Genomic DNA, 21,956 nt, shown 5'->3' on the forward strand with positions numbered 1-21,956 from the left:
CTCACAATTTCTTCATCAAAGAAAGCAATGAAAAGAGTCAGGACACCTTTCCCCTGTGGAAGGTCACTCACCTGTCAGGTTGTATTGAAAAAAGTTAAGCAGCAGGTAATAAGCATCATCCCTGGCCTACTGCAATAGTAGAAGCATCTCACCTTTAGGCATAGGGTGGGACCAGAGGGAACAGCTAAGCACTGGTCAGCACTGCATTTTATATGGACTATAGTGATAGTAAAACAATTCTGAATTTTGATTGAGTTCTTCCTGAGGGTGTTCTCAAATTTGTTGCATTGAAAAAGAAAATTTAAGTACATTCAGTCTCAAAAACAGTGTATCTTCCATTTTGCCTGGCCTAAAACAGTGGTAGTAGAGAGATTAAGCACCCTGGATTTGGGATTCAGAAACTCCTGGATTCTAATTCTGGCACCATCAACCATCTTCTCTGGGACTGGGGATAATGATGTGAAGAGGAAAAAAAAATGCAAATGTGAAACAAATGTGAAAGTTGTCAGAATTAAAATGGAATCCCTTGTGCCAACCCTAAGAAAAAAAGTATATAAAGCCAGAGAAAATAAAGAAGAAAGAATTCTTTCACATGATAGTAACTATCACAAAAGACATTCAGAACTACAAGCTTGTACAGAGGCCACTACAACCTTACACAAAAAGTATTTCCACAAGGACTACTGAGCAATTATCTGTTCAAACGCAGTTTTGATGTCACTCTTGTTATTAAATATTGTGGTCAAAGATTGTTGTTTGAAAATATCTGATATAATTCTCATTTTTGCCTGTAAAAACTTCCTTTTCCTCTCTTTGGAAATAAGCATAGGTTACTCTGGTAAACATATTCTCATCATGATGTTGTGCTAATTTCCATTGCAATGTTGCACATTCCCCAATAAATATGATTTCATAATTTTCTTTGGAGAATTTCTCTCACAGTTTTATCTAGGATGGCACTGGTTAGTGCTGGAGAATCATGAGTTGTGAGTACTATCATTATCATTATCACTCTGCCTAACCAGAATACTTCAGGTATCCATGAATGTTGGATGCAAAAAGGGGGAAAAAAAGAAAAGAAAGAAAGCTTCTATTTCTAATGGAAGTTTCAAGGAACTAGAGCTGTTCAGGGAGAGAAACTGATATAGGAAAGTATTAATCCATCTACGACTAGATGAACCAAAGAAGAGCGATGGGATTTGTTTAGTGAGACCCTGGGAGGCAGAACTAAGATCTGAGCAGAGAGTGGCAGTCAGGGGAACATCAATTTGGCCTCATACAAAGAAGCATTTGAGGTTGAAGAACAGCAGGGGCTGCCTCCTGAGAGGTCAGTACCACTTTCTGGGCACCGCAGGCCTAGAAGATATATTGGAGGAGGAGTCCTGGTAGGAATTTTAGAAATGATGAGTTTCCAGACAATGAATGCCTCGGACCAGAGAGGGCTCCCAGAAGAAGCAGAAGGTCAAAGCCAGGAAAACTTAAGTATCCTGACCAGCCGAGTCCAGCCGAGTCCCGTCCTCCACGGCGCAAAATCCTCAAATGCACCCTGGGGTGTTGGGAGTCCCGCGGTCAAACTGCAGCGGGCGCGGAAACTCCGTTGTCATGGCGACGGAAGCGGTTAACCCGAGGACCCGGACAGGTTTGCGGGAGGGAACGGGGCGTGGCCTCGGTTACTAAGGCAGCGGGACGCTTAAGGGAGGGCCTGAGCCCAGTTTGGAGTCCAATGCTCCTCCAGGCCTCTGCATGGCACCCAAGAAAGACAAAGGGGGAAGTGTGAACACCGTTTCTAAGCTGTGGGAACCCTTGCTCATAGCTGCACAGTTCAACCAGGTGAGCCCTGAGCGCTAATTGAAGTTCTCTCTGCCCCTAGCAAAGCCGGAAGCCCCGCCAGACCCCTCGCAGGCACCAACTTCCGCCCTCCGCTCCAGACGCCACCGCTCCCTCCCAAAGAAAACCGGGTCGTGGTCGGAACCCCTCTCGGGGGTCGTTTTCGCTCAGTCTAGAGGGGGCAGGGAATTCCCGCCAGGCCAGTCAGTGCGATTTCAAAGGGTAGTGACAGGTGCCTACTGGGGAGGACTAGAGGCACCCATCTGACACCTCAGGATCCTTTTCAATGGCATAGTCCAGAAGGCACTCCACAATTTCGCTGGAATTGCACTCACAAACTCCTTGCTTCCTCTTGACAGGAACGTTGTCAAAATTATCTCTGTTTTGGCCCATAGTAGGACTTTAATTAATGCTGAGTGAAAAAAGACATGGAGCGCAGGAGAGAGCAATATATACATAAAGTGAACCTTCTTACAGATAGGAAAGGATAACTGCCTTATGTAATGCCCTGATAACATTATATCAAAGCCTTGATGTGTGTGTGTGGTTTTTTTTTTTTACATTTTAATGCTTTATTTATTTTTTTTATTTTATTTATTGTTGGTCGTTCAAAACATTACATAGTTCTTAATATATCATATTTCACAGTTTGAGTCAAGTGGGTTATGAACTCCCGTTTTTACCCCGTATACAGATTGCTGTATCACATCAGTTACACTTCCATTGATTTACATATTGCCATACTAGTGTCTGTTGTATTCTGCTGTGTATCCTATTCTCTACTATCCTCCTTCCCCTCCCTTCCCCTCCCCTCCCCTTTTCTCTACCCCCTCTACTGTAAAACATTTCTTACACTTGTATTATTCTTCTCTTACCCCTCCTTTCCTCTTATATGTAATTTTGTATAATCCTGAGGATCACCTTCCATTTCCATGCGATTTCCCTTCTCACTCCCTTTCCCTCCCACCTCTCCTCCCTGTTTAATGTTAATCTTCTTCTCAAGCTCTTCCTCCCTACCCTGTCCTTGGTTACTCCCCTTATATCAAAGAAGTCATTTGGCATTTGTTTTTTAAGGATTGGCTAGCTTCACTTAGCATAATCTGCTTTATTGCCATCCATTTCCCTCCAAATTCTATGATTTTTGTCATTTTTTAATGCAAAGTAATACTCCATTGTGTATAAATGCCACATTTTTTTATCCATCTATTGAAGGGCATCTAGGTTGGTTCCACAATCTTGCTATCGTGAATTGTGCTACTATGAACATTGATGTAGCAGTGTCCCTGTAGCATGCTCTTATTAGGTCTTTAGGGAATAGACCGAGAAGGGAAATAGCTGGGTCAAATGGTGGTTCCATTACCAGCTTTCCAAGAAATCTCCATACTGCTTTCCAAATTGGCTGCACCAATTTGCAGTCCCACCAACAATGAACAAGTGTACCCTTTCCCCCACATCCTCTCCAGCACTTGTTGTTGTTGGACTTCATAATGGCTGCCAATCTTACTGGAGTAAGATGGTATCTTAGGGCGGTTTTGATTTGCATTTCTCTGACTGCTAGCGATGCTGAGCATTTTTTCATGTACTTATTGATTGATTGTATGTCCTCCTCTGAGAAGTTACTGTTCAGGTCCTTGGCCCATTTGTTGATTGGGTTATTTGTTATCTTATTGTCTAATTTTTTGAGTTCTTTGTATACTCTGGATATTAGGGCTCTATCTGAAGTGTGTGGAGTAAAGATTTGTTCCCAGGATGTAGGCTCCCTGTTTATCTCTCTTATTGTTTCTTTTGCTGAGAAAAAACTTTTTAGTTTGAGTAAGTCCCATTTGTTGATTCTAGTTGTTAACTCTTGCGCTATGGGTGTCCTATTGAGGAATTTGGAGCCCGACCCCACAGTATGTAGATCATAGCCAACTTTTTCTTCTATCGATGCCGTGTCTCTGATTTAATATCAAGCTCCTTGATCCATTTTGAGTTGACTTTTGTGCATGGCGAGAGAAAGGGATTCAGTTTCATTTTGATGCAAATGGATTTCCACTTTTCCCAGCATCATTTGTTGAAGATGCTATCCTTCCTCCATTGCATGCTTTTAGCCCCTTTATCAAATATAAGATAGTTGTAGTTTTGTGGATTGGTTACTGTGTCCTCTATTCTGTACCATTGGTCCACCTGCCTGTTTTGGTACCAGTACCATGCTGTTTTTGTTACTATTGCTCTGTAGTATAGTTTGAAGTCTGGTATCGCTATACCGCCTGATTCACACTTCCTGCTTAGCATTGTTTTTGCTATTCTGGGTCTTTTATTATTCCATATGAATTTCATGATTGTTTTATCTATTTCTACAAGAAATGCTGTTGGGATTTTGATTGGCATTGCATTGAACTTATAGAGAACTTTTGGTAATATCGCGATTTTGATGATGTTAGTTCTGCCTATCCGTGAACAGGGTATATTTTTTCATCTTCTGAGGTCTTCTTCTATATCTCTCTTTAGGGTTCTGTACTTTTCATTGTATAAGTCTTTTACCTCTTTTGTTAGGTTGATTCCCAAGTATTTTATTTTTGGGGGGGATATTGTGAATGGAGTAGTTGTCCTCATTTCCATTTCAGAGGATTTGTCGCTGATATACAGGAATGCCTTTGATTTATGCGTGTTGATTTTATATCCTGCCACTTTGCTGAATTCATTTATTAACTCTAATAGTTTCTTTGTAGACCCTTTTGGGTCTGCTAGGTATAGAATCATGTCATCTGCAAATAGTGATAATTTAAGTTCTTCTTTTCCTATTTTTATGCCTTTAATTTCTTTCATCTGTCTAATTGCTCTGGCCAGTGTTTTGAGGACTATGTTGAACAGAAGTGGTGAGAGAGGGCATCCCTGTCTTGTACCAGATCTTAGAGGGAATGCCTTCAATTTTTCTCCATTCAGAATGATGCTGGCCTGTGGCTTATCATAGATTGCTTTTACAATGTTGAGGTATGATCCTGTTATCCCTAATTTTTCTAGAGTTTTGAACATAAAGGGATGCTGTACTTTGGCGAATGCTTTTTCTGCATCTATCGAGATGATCATATGGTTCTTATTTTTAAGTCTATTGATGTGGTGAATAACATTTATTGATTTCCGTATATTGAACCAGCCTTGCATCCCAGGGATGAATCCTACTTGATCATGGTGTACGATTTTTTTGATATGTTTTTGAATCCGATTCGCCAGAATTTTATTGAGGATTTTTGCATCTAGGTTCATTAGAGATATTGGTCTGTAGTTTTCTTTCTTTGAAGTGTCTTTGTCTGGTTTAGGCATCAGGGTGATGTTGGACTCGTAGAATGTATTTGGAAGTTCTCCCTCTTTTTCTATTTCCTGAAATAGCTTGAAAAATATTGGTGTTAGTTCCTCTTTAAAGGTTTTGTAAAACTCTGCTGTATACCCATCCGGTCCTGGGATTTTCTTAGTTGGTAGTCTTTTGATGGTTTCTTCTATTTCCTCAATTGATATTGGTTTGTTTAGGTTGTCTATATCCTCCTGACTCAATCTGGGCAGATCATATGACTTAAGAAATTTATCTATGCCTTCACTATCTTCTATTTTATTGGAGTATAAGGATTCAAAATAATTTCTGATTGTCTTCTGTATTTCTGAAGTGTCTGTTGTGATATTGCCTTTTTCATCCCGTATGCTAGTAATTTGAGTTCTCTCTCTGTCCTCTTCGTTAGCATGGCTAAGGGTCTGTCGATTTTATTTATTTTTTCAAAGAACCAACTTTTAGTTTTGTCAATTTTTTCAATTGTTTCTTTTGATTCGATTTCATTAATTTCAGCTCTGATTTTAATTATTTCTTGCCTTCTACTTCTTTTGCTGTTGTTTTGCTCTTCTTTTTCTAGGATTTTGAGATGAAGTATGAGATCATTTATTTGTTGGTTTTTTCTTTTTTTAAGGAATGAACTCCAAGCAATGAATTTTCCTCTTAGAACTGCTTTCAGTGTGTCCCATAGATTCCGATATGTTGTGTCTGTGTTTTCATTTAACTCTAAGAAGTTTTTAATTTCCTCCTTGATGTCTTCTAAAACCCATTGATCATTCAGTAACCTATTGTTCATTCTCCAAGTGATGCATGATTTTTCCTTCCTTCTTTTATCGTTGATTTTCAGTTTCATTCCATTATGATCAGATAAGATGCATGGTATTATCTCTACTCCTTTATATTGTCTAAGAGTTGCCCTGTGACATAATATATGATCTATTTTTGAGAAGGATCCATGTGCTGCTGAGAAAAAAGTGTAACTACTTGATGTTGGGTGGTATATTCTATATATGTCAATTAAGTCTAGGTTGTTAATTGTGTTATTGAGTTCTATAGTTTCCTTATTTAACTTTTGTTTGGAAGATCTGTCCAGTGGTGAGAGAGGTGTGTTGAAGTCTCCCATGATTATTGTATGGTGGTCTATTAGACTCTTGAACTTGAGAAGAGTTTGCTTGATGAACATAGCTGCACCATTCTTTGGAGCATATATATTTATGATTGTTATGTCTTGTTGGTGTATGGTTCCCTTGAGCAGTATGTAGTGTCCCTCTTTATCCCTTTTGATTAACTTTGGCTTGAAATCTATTTTATTAGATATGAGTATGGACACTCCTGCTTGTTTCCGCATTCCATATGAGTGGTATGATTTTTCCCAACCTTTCACCTTCAGTCTATGTATATCTTTTCCTATCAAATGCGTCTCCTGTAGGCAGCATATTGTTGGGTCTTGTTTTGTGATCCATTCAACTAGCCTGTGTCTCTTAATTGGTGAGTTTAAGCCATTCACATTTAGGGTTATTATTGAGATATGGTTTGTTCTTCCAGCCATATTTGTTTATTAATGTTACTAAACCTGATTTGTTTTCCTCTTTGATTACTTTCCCCCCTTTACTGTCCTACCTCCCACTGTTGGTTTTCAATGTTATTTTCCATTTCCTCTTCCTGTAATGTTTTGCCAAGGATTTTTTGAAGAAATGGTTTTCTAGCTGCGAATTCTTTTAACTTTTGTTTATCGTGGAAGGTTTTAATTTCATCTTCCATCCTGAAGCTTAATTTTGCCGGATACACGATTCTTGGTTGGAACCCATTTTCTTTCAGTGTTTGAAATATGTTATTCCAGGATCTTCTAGCTTTCAGAGTCTGTGTTGAGAGATCAGCTGTTATGCTGATTGGTTTACCCCTAAATGTAATCTGCTTCCTTTCTCTTGTAGCTTTTAAAATTCTCTCCTTATTCTGTATGTTGGACATCTTCATTATAATGTGTCTAGGTGTGGATCTCTTATGATTATGCACATTCGGCGTCCTGTAGGCTTCTAGGATTTGGGATTCTGTTTCATTCTTCAAGTCTGGGAAGTTTTCTCGTATTATTTCATTGAATAGATTGTTTATTCCTTTGGTTTGGAGCTCTGTGCCTTCCTGTATCCCAGTGACTCTTAAGTTTGGTCTTTTAATGTTATCCCATATTTCTTGGATGTTCTGCTCATGGTTTCTTAGCAGTCTTGCTGAGCTGTCTATGTTCTTTTCAAGTTGAAATACTTTGTCTTCATTGTCTGATGTTCTATCTTCTAAGTGATCTACTCTGCTGGTAGTATTCTCAATTGAGTTTTTAAGTTGGTTTATTGCTTCCTGCATTTCTAGGATTTCTATTTGTTTGTTTTTTATTACCTCTATCTCCCTATGAAATTGATCTTTTACTTCCTGGATTTGTTTATGTAGTTCCTTGTCAAAGTGATCTTTCATTGTCTGATTTTGCTGTCTCATGTCTTCCTTGAGACTCCAGATCATCTGAAGCATGTATATCCTGAACTCTTTATCTGACATTCCATCTGTTGCAGCTATTACCTCTTCTAAAGTTGAGTTGACCTGCATTGCTTGTGGTCCTTTCTTTCCTTGTCTTTTCATACTGCTCGCGTTTCTTTCTGCTTGGTGAAACTGTTGTGTTTTTGAAATTTTCCCCCTATTTATTTATATTGCTCTTGTATAGTTGGGAAATCTCCCTTTCAGGGTGGGTAGTGGCTGTGCTCCTCCTCTAATTAGGGTGATCTGTCTACCACGCTGGTCGGTCGCAGGTCTGCCCACCCTGGGGACGCGGGTGGTGGCTCTGCTCTGCCCCCACTCCAATTGTGGTGACGTAACTACCACGCCCTCGGGTCATTGGTCCTGATCCGGATGTGGGCAGCAGCTTTGCTTGGCCCCTACTCCAATTGGTGTGACGTGTCTACCACGCTGGTCAGCCTCTAGGCCTGTTCCGCCGGTGGGTCGCAGGTCTGCCTACCTTGCTGGCTCGGGCGGCAGTTCTGCTCAGCCCCCACTCCCAGTGGGGGTACCTGACTGCCTCTCCAACGGGTCGCTGGGCCTTTTCCGGACACGGGCGGCGGCTCTGCTCCACCCCCACTCTAACCAGTGTGACGTGACTGCCTCGGTGCTACTTGTCCACCACGCTGGCAGGCTACCGGGCCTGTCCTGCCAGTGGGTTGCAGGTCTGCCTACCTTGCAGGCTCAGACGGCGGCTCTGCACAGCCCCTACTCCAAATGGGGTGACTTGGCTACCGCGCCTTCGGGTCGCTGGTCCTGTTCCAGGCGTGGGCGGCTACTCTCTTCGGCCCCAGCTGCAGTTGGGGTGTCGTGATACCACGCTGGCGGGTCACTTGGCCTGCTCTGGGCTCTGGCGGCAGCTCCACTCTGCCCCCCTGGCCCCCACAGCACCCAGCAGGACCCGGACCGAGAAGCAGTCACCACAGGTTCCCCAGCCCTGGGCCAAAGCAGCTTCGGGAGCCAGAACCCGGCCTCTCCGATCCCGGCCATGCTCCGCTAGGAGCAGGCTCCAAGGAGCGACCCCCGCGGGTTCCCCAGCCCTGGGCCAAAGCAGCACCGGGAACCAGAATCCGGCCACTCAGAGCCCGGTGCACGCCTTGCCAGGAGCGAGCCCCAAGGAGTATTCTCCACAGGTTCTCCAGCCCCGAGCCTGAGCAATCTGTCTGTGAGACGCAGGCAAATACCAGCCTGAAATCACCTGTTCCGTAGCTGAATGAGCTGAGATCAGTAGAAAACAGGGATGATTACATCAGCTCTCCAAGATGGCGGCTGCTGTCCTCCTCCGTGGTCCGACTGGTGTCGAGAATCGAACTGGACCGCTTCTCTCCTCTGTCTCAAAGCCGGAACTCAGCACTAAGCATGGCCATTGCACCACTGGCAGGAGCCCCCAGAATCTGCATCGCTGCACTCCCGCTCCGGCACCTCGCCGCTTCCCAATGCGCGCCGCAGACTCCAGCTGCGGGGCGGTCCACAGGCAATGCGACCCTCCGTGCAGAGAAATCGCCCACGACCGAGCCCCCGCAGCTGAACCTCGCGCGATGGAAATCCGTCCACTAGATTCTGGAGCACCTCAATTTCACTGGAAATTCCCAACAAGATAGCCTTCAGCTGTTTCTCCTCGTCTTTCTCCCGCACAGCGATGCAGCGCACTGGGGTGATCCACTCCCTTCAGGTATCCGCCTTGATGTGTTTTTGAAAGTGTAAGAGACCAGAGCAACAAGGCTCTTCATCCGTAGGTTGTCACAAACACACTGGGCAATATGCAACCCATCTGCCACATGACTTTGAGTTGCATGGGATCCCAGAACTGAATGGATCCCCTTACCCGCCTTTAGCCTGTGGGGAATCCAAGCTCTTGTCACTTGCCCCTGGAAAAAGCCACTTAAACAACTATATTGTTTCTAAGTCCAAGTAAACATCTGGAAAGAGAAACATTTCTGGAAATTCCAGCCTGCCATCGTGAACTACTTTTTTAAATGAAAAGAAAAAAAACATTTTTTTCCATTTTATATGTGTTAACATGGTGCCTTAGAGAGTTTGTACTTTAAGGGAAAAAAATGGATCAAAAGTCTTTTGTGTTGTTCTCATGAGAAAGTTTTACCTATTTATCTTACCTATCTTATTTATCTTACCTTATTTTCCACTACGATTATTTTTCTCTATGAACAGTAATTCTGTCTGCTCTGGAAATTAGTCCTGATGAAGAATTTCATAAAAGTAGTTATGATGTTTTGATGCAGATGTGACATCATGGAATTTGGGGTCATTTCTATGACTTTAGGAATAAAAGATGTCAACTCAGTAATCCCCAGTTACATTCTCAAATTCTCAAAAAATGTTTTTGAAAGCACTTTGTAAAAGCACCCTCTCTTTTGCTTTTATAAGTCAGAACTAGCCAAAATAATTTTTCTCCATTTTCTTTGAGATTATGTAGGCCAAGTTGGGCTTGGAGTGAACATTTCTGCTTGAATTATAAACTGCTGAACAACGGAGTTTGATGGAGGTGCTGACACTGCATTAGCTTTAGAGTTGCAAATATGAAGCTATAATTTTCCTAGTTGAATGGAAAACCTAAAGGCACTATTTTTTTTTCTTATGGCTTGGAAACCTGAAATAATATTCAGTTTTCTTGATCCTACTCAAACAATATAATTTCAATAAATCTTGTGTACTAACAGAAAGAATTTGAACTCAAAGTAATATGTAGTTTTAACTACAAAGAGTGAATTCACTTTTCTTTATTGGTTAATACATGTTTTGTAATTGCAAGAGGAAAACAATTGCCCTCTACCTCCTCCCATAATTTTTTGTCAGCTTGGTTTTGTGTCTGATTCATAAGGAAAATTCCCATATTAACCACTGTCCAATGCTCTGTGTAAAAGACTCTGAATTTGGGTTAAAGATGACTGTGGATGCATAAATTCTTTTTTCATAGTGTTTAGCAAAGTGCTCTGCACATAGTAAGGGCTCAAAATGTTACTGTTTTAGCTCCTAGAGAATTTCTTTCCTTATAGTTACTCCTGAACAGGTACATGTGGTTGAGTGTGTGTGCTAGAGTGTGTGTTGTGAATATATGTGTGTACCTCCAGTCTTCATAAGCCAGGTTTTAGAATTACCTCATTGGTGAATTCAACAAGCTCAGCTGCACTAGGCTTTAAAAAGAATAAATAAGTTCACAATGTTGTTACAGTGAATTTACCTTATATCACTATTTGGACTTCCCTTTAAGGCTAGAATAATTGGGAAATTTTTAGTACATTTTAGTTATTTCTAAAACATAAAATGATAGCAAATAATACAAGACAGTCTACTAGTGAATATTAAGTGGTTAGATAGAGACTAGAGGTTGGGAAAATGAATATGAACTTGGATTATAAGGAAATACTTTGCAAAAAACTTATCTTCAGCTGGGACCTAAAATACAGGTAGAATTTTAACAGATTTTAACAGGTAAAATAAAGAGGAACAATTACTTTAGGTAAAGAGACAAATATGTGCCTTTAACAAATTTTGCTGATATCACTCTGGTCTAAGATATTTTTAAGTCAATTCTGATTTATTTCTTCCAAACTTATCACATGGTAGATGATGCTGGGAGAAGAGCTTTGTTCATGGCCCAATGTAAGAAAAATTTCCAGAATTTTTTAAACAACATAGTCTTCCTTTTAGGAGCTTACAGATGGTACAAAGCCTTTCTTTAAATAATGTCACATGGCTTCAAAGTGACTGGGGCTGTATGTTTCAATTGGAATTTTGTGCTGTAATCAAAACTTCTGTGTCAATCCAAGGAAAAAAAAGAAACCCTAGTATCAGTATTGAGAATATCCACAGACAAGGCATAAATCTTTCTTCTTTTCCTTTCAGAAAGGATGTATTTTCTTTTTTTGTCACCAAATGTATCTTTCAGAATACCAGGATTCCCTGGAAGTTTGCTTGAATTGGTTTATGTATCCCACCAGTAGAGTTTGTTTTGGGCTTTTGTTAATTTTAATCATTTAATTATTTCATATTTTCAGATTACTGAGGATAGTATTTCTTTTTATTTGCTCCTAAATTTAAGAAGTATATAACAAAACCACAAACTTATTTGTGAGACTAACTACCGATGTGGTCATTATTCCATCCCCTTACTGTGACCCACCACAGAAAACATTAAAGGCACAGAAAAAAAATTGTGGCAGCCCATACACAATACATACCTTAACCCAGACAGACTCACTGTCCAATATTCATTGATTTCAGTTTGTAATGATGGTTTCAGGTCCCTGGTATCCAGCTTAAGTCACTAGATACCTTTATTGTCATTTGCCCAATGTTTATCAAGGTTTTATTCTTGATGAAGTCTTCAATAGAAATAGCTACATATTTTTAAGTATTTGAAAATATCTACTGCAATATATTGAAGTCTTTACTGTTAGATGGTTCTTGCACCCACTTCCACAGTTTTGTTCTCAATGTATGTTTTTTCCCCTTTCTAACTAAGTAATAATATTTGCAAATGTAAATTTATAGAGACTGAAAAACACAAAGTTCTATGATTTATAATGGCACTGTCCTCACCAATACTCAGAGAGGGAAACTCCTAGGGTTTTCTAGACTCATCTGACCCTTTCATGAAACTGAAAATTTAAGAGTTTCAAGACCTGATGCAAAGACATATAATATTTTGGCACATCAGGTTTCAGAACCTAGATATTCTCACTAGTCCATACTTTCTCCTTAATAGAACTATAAGCTGGGATAATCATAGAATCTTATGTAGACTTTTCCATTTATAGTGAAATTTTACATATTTAATCTCTTATGTCAACCTCCACAACAACAGTGCTATAGGTAGTGGTATTAGACTAGAATGTATTAATAAATGTTTATTGAATACCAATAAATAAATATAAAAAGAATACTTATTTTTACCTGAAAATATCAAGCATTATTCTTTTTTTATTGTTGGTCGTTCAAAACATTACATAGTTCTTAATATATCATATTTCACAGTTTGATTCAAGTGGGTTATGAACTCCCATTTTTACCCCGTATACAGATTGCTTTATCACATCAGTTACACTTCCATTGATTTACATATTGCCATACTAGTGTCTGATGTATTCTGCTGTCTATCCTATTCTCTACTATCCCCCCTCCCCTCCCCTCCCCTCCCCTCTCCTCTTCTCTCTCTACCCCCTCTACTGTAAATCATTTCTTCCACTTGTATTATTCTTCTCTTACCCCTCATTTCCTCTTATATGTAATTTTGTAAAACCCTGAGGATCACCTTCCATTTCCATGCGATTTCCCTTCTCACTCCCTTTCCCTCCCACCTCTCCTCCCTGTTTAATGTTAATCTTCTTCTCAAGATCTTCGTCCCTACCCTGTCCTTGGTTACTCCCCTTATATCAAAGAAGTCATTTGGCATTTGTTTTTTAAGGATTGGCTAGTCAAGCATTATTCTTAATAAATCCCTTTTCCTCTCACTTTTACATTCAGAAGGAAGAAAGGCTGTAACATTTGTAAATTCAACTCAGGCTTCTAAGGTCATCTAAGCATGACAAACAGAAATATTTGAGTTTATAACTGATATCCTGTCTGTGAGATAGATAAATTCTTGATTAGGAAAAGTTATTTTTCTCTTTGCAAAAAGAAAATTGTAGAAAAACTATCCTGCTGCTACCTTGAAGTATGCCATAGTCTCTAGTTATACTAGCAAAAGTTTGGCTCATCAAAGTCTCAGGCTACCTCTGTCTCTCAACAATCCCACTTCCATCCATGGCACTATAATTCTTTTTTTTTTCATTTTATTTTTTATTGATTTTTTAAAAAATAAATGACAGCAGAATATATTACAATTCTTATTACATGTATACAGCACAATTTTTCATATCTCTGGTTGTATATAAAGTATGTTGATGCCAATTCATGTCTTCATACATGTACTTTGGATAATGATGTCCATCACATTCCACCATCCTTGCTAATCCCCTCATCCTCCCATTCCCTCCCACCCCTCTGCCCTATCTGGCACGGCAATTCTTACAGTCACTACAGCTCATTGATAACTCAATGAGCTTATTCTTTCCCATCATTTTGCCTCTAAGTCCTCTAACATTTTCTCACTCTAATTCTTCCTTTCTGATCTCATACCCCTTACTTCTACTCACCTTAAAATTACCTATTTCTGTTTGTCAAACCACTTCCATTTTCTTTTTTTATAATATCAAACATTCAGATACCTCTTATTCTTTTTTTATTGGTTGTTCAAAACATTACAAAGCTCTCGACATATCATATTTCATACATTAGATTCAAGTGGGTTATGAACTCCCATTTTATCCCAAATACAGATTGCAGAATCACATCGGTTACACATCCACATTTTTACATAATGCCCTATTAGTAACTGTTGTATTCTGCTACCTTTCCTATCCTCTACTATCCCCCCTCCTCTCCCCTCCCATCTTCCCTCTCTACCCCATCTACTGTAATTCATTTCTCTCCTTGTTTATTTTCCCATTCCCCTCACAACCTCTTATATGTAATTTTGTATAACAATGAGGGTCTCCCTCCATTTCCATGCAATTCTTATTCAAAGTCAATGCTTTATGTATTTGTTTAGAGTCGCTATTTCTCTGTCATGAGTGTTGAAGAGGCATGTGCTGGGTAATGAAAGCCAAAGTAGTCAATGAGATCACATCAAACTATAAAGCTTCTGCACCGTAAACAATTAACAGAGTGGAGAAACAACCCATAGAAAGGGAGAAAATATTTGCAAATCATGAAATGAATAAGTGAATAATATCCCAAATAAATGAACTACTCAGACTACTCAATAATAAGAAAAAACCTATAAAAATTGGACAAAGGACTCGGATAGACATTCCTCAAATGTCTAACATGCAAATTCTCAGTAGGTGTATAAAAAACCACAGAATTTCTAATTATCAGAAAAATACAAATTCAAACCACAATGATCAATCACCTCACCCCTGTTAGATAGACTGTTATCAAAAAGATTAAAGATAACTCATGTTAAGGAGAATGTGTAGACAAGAATATCTGTACAGTGTTGGTGACATTGTAAATTAATTCAGGCATTATGGAAAGGAGTATGAAGATCCCTAAAAAGAAAAAAAGAAAGCCAAAAACAGAGTTTTCCATATGATTCGACTATTCCATTCAGAATATATATTCAAAGGATTTGAAATCAGTATATGAAAGAGATATCTATGCTCTAGTGATTACTGTATATGAATATACCACACTGAATTAACCAAGAAATTAATTTTAAAAAATAATAAAGACAGGTAAATGTTAGATTAATAGAGGGAGGAGAACAGGGGGATGGGGGAAGGGGAAGGAGAGGTACTAGGGTCTGAATTAAAACAAGATGTATTCCAAGCTTTTAAAACTGTGTCCAAATAGATTCTACTTTCATGTATAACTAAAGAGTCAACAAATAGTAAATTTCCACTTTCCTTTTTTTTAAACTTTTCTTCCCTAAACACTGCTCATACAGTCTTAATTCCCAGCTCAAAAACTACCAGTAATCATTTATAACCACTTTTGACAAAGTTTAATCAGTCTGTACTCTTTTTTTTTCATTTTTTAAATTAATTTTTTATTAATGTATGACAGTGGAATGCATTACAATTCTTATTATGCATATAGAGTACAATTTTTCATATCTCTGTATACAAAGTATATTCACACCAATTTTTATCTTCATACATGTACTTTGGATAATAATGTCCATCATATTCCACCATCATTTCTAACCCCATGCCCCCTTCCTTCCTCTCCCACCCTTCTGCCCTATCTAGAGTTCATCTATTCCTCCCATGCTCCCTCTCCCTCCTTATGCCACTATGAATCAGTGATATGATATCTATGATATCTCTCTTATATCAGAGAAAACATTTGGCATTTGGTTTTTTGGGATTGGCTAACTTCACTTAGCATTATCTTCTCTACCTCCATTTATTTACCTTCAAATGCCCTAATTTTATCCTCTTTTATTGCTGAGTAATATTCCATTGTGTATACATGCCACATTTTTTAAACCATTCATCTATTGAAGGGCATCTAGTTTGGTTCCACAAATTAGCTATTGTGAATTGTTCTGCTATAAACATTGATGTGGCTGTGTCCCTGTAGTATGCTGTTCTTAAGTCCTTTGGGTATAGACTGAGGAGAGGGATAGCTGGGTCAAATGGTGGTTCCATTCCCAATTTTCCAAGAAATATCCATACTGCTTTCCAAATTGGCTGCACCAATTTGCAGTCCCAATGGCAATGTATGAGTGTACCTTTTTCCCCACATCCTCGACAACACTTATTGTTTGTATTCATAATAGCTGCCATTCTGACTGGGGTGAGATGAAATCTTAGAGTAATTTTGATTTTCATTTCTCTAATTGCTAGAAATGATAAACATTTTTTCATATATTTGTTGATGGATTGGATATCCCTCCCTAATCCATCTCCAGCTCCATCCAGTCATCAAATTGAATTGCTACAAACAAGGCAGCCCCCTCACTGCTGCAAGAACACATAAATAAGGCAGTGAACAGCTGTAGAAAGCCCATCTCTGAGGCTAAACAGATATAGGCATTACCTCTTGATTCTCAGCTGCAGAATGTGTGACCTAGAGCAACTTTCTTGCCCTTTCTGAGCCTTGCTCTCCTTTTGTCAGATGGAGATAATAATATCTACCTCAAAGGCTTGTTGTGAATATAAGATGATACTTATTTTACTTCCTAAATATCTTGATAGCACAAGATCATTGAACATGCCTTCAGTAAATCGATTCCATTCTTCCCTCATGCTTTCATTCACATTAGTCCACTTCCTGGACATGGACATCACCTTTCTGCTTCTTGTCTTATCTATTTGTTGAGACCCTTATAAACCATGTCTTACAGTAAGCTTTCCTAACAACTCTAACCCTCACTTTGGCTTTAGGGTCTATTATAATTAGTACTCAGTTACAAAATGCCTTGAATTATTTGCTATCATTTCATTTTTTGCAGAACATAGGCTGCTAGAAATCACATCTTAGACTCCTGATGTGTGCCCCACAATATCTAACATGATTTCAGGTACATGGTATGAATGTAAAGCCAAAGTGAGGGTTAAATTTGGGTTAGAGTTGTTAGGAAAGCTTACTGTAAAGACATGGTTTATAAGGGTCCCAACAAATTCTAATTCTCTGATTTACCTTGAAATATGAAGGATGAGAAGGTAGTATCTAAGATAAGAAGACAGAAAGCATCTATATGAAAAGGCCTCATAGCAGATATAAAATACTGTGAGCATGCTTTAAAAAGAACTATGCAGTGATTCTATTTCACTTCACAGAAGTATTTCAACTGCCAATCAGGAGGCATTCAAGTAAAATGTCTTTAACATTCAGTTTGCAGCCTCTCCTTTACTTGAGGAATAATATTTTTCTGTTATTAAATGTAGCTTAGTGACAATAGCTGAGTTGTGCACACTTGGAAAATAGTAATAAAGGCTCCTAGAGTCTTAGAACAAAGCTTATAATTCTTACAAAGGTTTGGAAAGTGGATATGGGTTCAAGATAGGTATTGCTGAAATATTAATATCACAGACCTCTTAAATAAACAAAGTTATAAAATATATAGATACCAGGATGATAATAAACTGAGTCTGACTAGGTTTTGAGGAGAAAATGTTCAGTCAAATTGAAGTGCTTAAATCCTTTTTAAGTGTACTTTATCAAAGAGGGAAATGCATTTTATTGGATAGAACCCTTGAGCAATTTTTGAGAGGCATTGAAGGGTTTCTCAGCTTTTTTGATCTTAAACAGTAAGCTATTTCTCATGTAAATGTGTATTTAAGACTTACTGGAAATACTCATAATATGAGCTGAAGACTGATGTCTGGCAGCAAGTGTATTTCTGAAATTGGGTTGGTTTTTATTACTATATTTTCTGAAATATGCTTTCATTGATATTTACAAAACAAATTGCCAGTTCACACAAAGGTTGTTTTAATAAAAGCCAATGCAAACAACTGAGTTGCTAGGAAGAATGTTAAGAGGGAAATGGACTTTTCATAACCTCACATTATAATTTCTCTTTTTGGACAAAAATGTATTATTTGAATGAGTTTGGAACTGAAGGGAATTAGTATGTCAAAATATCCACCTAGATGTTATATGTGATCATTTTTATTGCAAGTGAAAAATATTAAATATAAGTAAAATGTAAGTGTTGCCAATATGAGTTTGGCAACATCCTAGGAAAATGTTAGTTAAGAAATGGTGAATGTTGACCATGGTTCCGCTCTGGCCATAGAAACCATCATTGGCTCCCAGTTCCCACAGGATAAAATCCAAGGTGTTCTGCCCAGCTTTCACAGCCCTGCCACATGTGGCCTTTCTCTGCCCACGCATCTTTTATCTCCCTCGACTCCAGGCAAATGCTCTCTTGGGTATCCCCAGGTATATACAGACTACACCCATGTAATTTCTTGGCCTGATGAACTCTCTGCAATTCATTCAACCCTTTTTATTAAAATCCTCTCCTATGTTTCCAGAAAGCAGCTCAAGCCACATACCACTCTGGTCCTCACTGACTTTCCTCGCCTCACTAAACTACCTCGAGGATAGTTACCCTCGATTGTTACCTACTTTGAGCTGTTGCCCAACAATTTCAGCATTCTTTCCTATATCTGCATCCTCTATGGCACCACACATGCCTGCAGGGTGGCAAGGTTAATTATTTCAAGTTTCCTCCTTCCTGGCTACAATACCAACTAGAGATAAGCCTATAGTGGTCCTCAACAAAGACCCACTTGGTTTTATCCACTGGTTATGTTACTGTCTTAGCCTCCAGGCCTGCCTTCACTTTTGATCTCCGGTATCAGTCTCAATCCATTGGTCATAGTAACAAGTTGAAGATTGAACTCCAAACTTTAGTTACTCCATCTATAAAACAGGGGTGGTGGTCATAGCTGTCTCTTGCAGTTATTAAAAATATCAATGTGAGGTCTCAATGGCATCCAGCACATAGTATCTGAAACTTTATACATCCAAATCCAAACTGGATGTCCCCTGCAATCTTTCTTTTTATCAAGTCTTCACTTTATTGAACAATATTACCATTCACCAAGACAGTCACTACAGCCCCAAATCTTGTATGCATTGTCTTTTCCTCCCTATCTACAGCCCATAATCAATTCTTCAGTTAGTCCTGTTGGCTCTGCCTCTGAAATATGTCTAAAATCTACCTCTTGCTACCACTCCCACTGCTATGCCCTAATCCAGACCACAGTCATTTCTTGTCTGAACTATAAAATAACTCAGGAGATGTAGAACTTTGTTTCTTACTCCCATTCCTGCTGTCTTGGAGTCTAGTCTCCATATATCAGTGGCAATGGTTCTTTTTTTAATTATTATTTTTTACTTATTCTACTTAGTTGTACATGACGGCAGATGTACTTCAATTTATCGTACACAAATGAAGCACAACATTTCAATTCTCTGGTTGTACATTATGTAGAGATGCACTATTCATGCAATCATATGTGTACCTAGGGTAATGATGTCCATCTTATTCCACCATCTTTCCTACCCCCAAACCCCTCCCCACCTTCCCCTTTTAATATTAAGACAGACTAAAATTAAAATGCTCCACCATGGCCTAAAAGATTTCATGTTCCAGGCCTCTGCCAACCTCTCTGACCTCACCCTGTGTCTCCTATGAATCATCCACCCCCTCAGCCCTCTGCAGCCACCCTGGTCTTTTATTGCTGATACTCAAATCCATCAGAAATCATGTTGTCACATTAGAGTTTTTGTTCTTGCAGTGCCTTCTGCTAGAAAAACCCTTCTTCATATAGCCAAGTGATTCACTTCCATCATTCTTTTAGTGTTCTTTCAAATGTCAGCTTTACTATTTGAACTATGCTCCACCCTCTATCCACATTCCCTGACTTGATTCCACAACTTCTAATTTACAGATATCTCATTATTCTCTGTCCCCTATGTGAACACAAGCTCCAGAAGAGCTAGGATTTATCTTGTTCACTAATATACTGCAGACACATAAAAGTGTATCTGGCATATGAAGGAAGTCAGATATATTAATTGAATGAAGGAATAATAGATGCTTCAATAGGAGGAGCTCATAGTAGCAGTAGTACATTTATAAAGTGGTGTGAATATCAAAGTGTATTATGAAAGTGTGTGGGATACTCTTTTACCCAATATAAATATTTATACTTATTATTGTTCATGTGAGTGCTAAACATACACTTTACACTCAACATACGCAAAACTCTTTTATGCTCTTGGATATGGGTACTGTCCTGTTCAATGAAGTTAGAAATCATCCTTGAAGCGCCCCTTCCAATATCAAATTATCAGCAGTTCTTACTGCTTCTTCTGTTTCTGCACCTTTCTTTCCACCATTCATAATGTCTAACTAGCACCATAACAATAGCTTTCTCACTGGGCATGATGGTGCAGACCTGTAATCCCAGTGGCTTAGGAAGCTGAGGCAGGAGAATGGCAAGTTCAAAGCCAGCCTCAGCAACTTAGCAAAGCCCTGAGTAACTTAGCAAGATTGTGTCTCAAAATAAAAAAATAAAAAGGGCTGGAGATGTGGCTCTGTGGTTAAGCGCACTTGGTTCAATCCCAAGTACAAAAAAAAAAAAAAAATGCCTTTCTAACCTCTTTCCTTCCCTTTCCTTTATCCAGCAATAAATATTTAAAATATTTTAATAACTATCACAGTTATGTCAATTAACATATAAATTTTAAAATTTTAAATTAACATATATTCTCTAAACTATATGTATCTTATTAAAATGCTTGCCATCTAATGGCTCTAATACATATCATTCATCAACTTTTTCTTATGATTTCAAAATCATTGGTGATTTTCAGAAACACTGGTGCAGGCTTTTGGCTAGAATGGCTTTTTCTTCCTAAATGATGCCTTTATCTGAGTGTGATGTGACATGGTATCATCTCTAGGCTCTGGCCATCATTTTTGTTTTAAATGGATAGTAATTATTTATGGTAATTGGTAGCTCTCTGTACACAGAGATTTCTCCTGGTACCATCAGTATTGCTTATTATACTGAAAATTGTGCCAGCTTCTGCTAAACTTTTAGTAATTATGTTGAATTTTCTAACCCTCATAATACTGACATTTTATATATGTAATTTCTTTTATTGTCTTTATTTTCAGTTAAATGACAAAACTATTTCTTGAAATTCCATTTTTAGTTAACTGAAGTTTTATAAGTTAATTTTAATTTTTCATAAAATATAATTTTACAATTTATAAATATTAGAATATGTAACTTATAGTTAATTTTATGAGTTTGTGATCACCTTACATTCACTTTGTTAATGTGATTAAAGTTTAGGACTGAATAAATTGAAAGAGGTTAATTCACTGTATATATTAATTTTTGTCATCAGATAATAAACCCATTTCTGTAGAGTTTATTAGACAATCAAATAGTGTTTCTCTTAGAATTGATATTTTGTCTTGTTTCAAATCATACTTTTTATTTTTCTGTTTTTATATATCCTCTGCTTCTCTTTCACAGTTTTCTTGATTAATTTTATATGGGCAAAAAAAATTAATTTTCTTTCTTGTAAAGCTAAGCAAACTATTGACATTTCTGATAGAAGATTTTATTAAGACCAAATCCCTGAAAGGATTTCAATTTCTAAATGCTTAGCAACACTCACTTTACAATTTGTTAAAAGGAGTACCTGGGGCTCAGCATGATTTCCACTCAGTATTTATAGTCATAATTCTACAGAATGCCCACAGGAGTCCTAAAAATTTTCTAATGTTCAATGTCCACCTCTCTTTAGGTGTATTATTTCATTATCTCTGGTGTTTATTTGATATATGATATTAAACAGAAAATTTATCAAAAAATTATATGGGGTTGCTGTATTTACAGCTTTCATTTTGCCATCTAGATACATTGACTACAACAGAAACAAAACATCTGTAACTTTTTCTAAAATTGAGAGCTTAAACACCAAAGCTTTTTCATGTATCCACATTGGCACTGTTGTCATGTAAATATTTCTCATAGAAATCATTTTTCTTGGTCATCAATGTTACAGGCTGAAATATAGATGCTAATCTAACTCTACCAGATCAACAAAAAATCATCTTCAGCATCTTGAATTTTACATATTAGGCATTATTAAAACATATTTATGTGAAATATTTAAAGCTTTATCAGTGGTGATTAAAATTTCACTACTTTGATTCAATTTTTCAAAAAGGCTGCTTTCTCAT

General features: G+C 38.1%; 1 protein-coding gene across 1 annotated transcript in view; it reads left to right on the forward strand.

The window, feature by feature from the left end:
• Positions 1-1,743: 1,743 nt before the first annotated feature.
• Positions 1,744-21,956, forward strand: part of SPAG17 (sperm associated antigen 17) — a gene marked incomplete at both ends in the record, with an annotated part of 210,593 nt that continues 190,380 nt past the window's right edge. Inside the window, one exon of the mRNA XM_081307538.1 lies at positions 1,744-1,830. Within this exon, the coding sequence (XP_081163664.1) occupies positions 1,744-1,830 (87 nt within the window). The remainder of the gene's footprint in view (positions 1,831-21,956) is intronic.

Source organism: Spermophilus citellus (assembly GCF_964194105.1).
Source record: "Spermophilus citellus genome assembly, chromosome: 9".
Taxonomy (NCBI): Eukaryota; Metazoa; Chordata; class Mammalia; order Rodentia; family Sciuridae; genus Spermophilus; species Spermophilus citellus.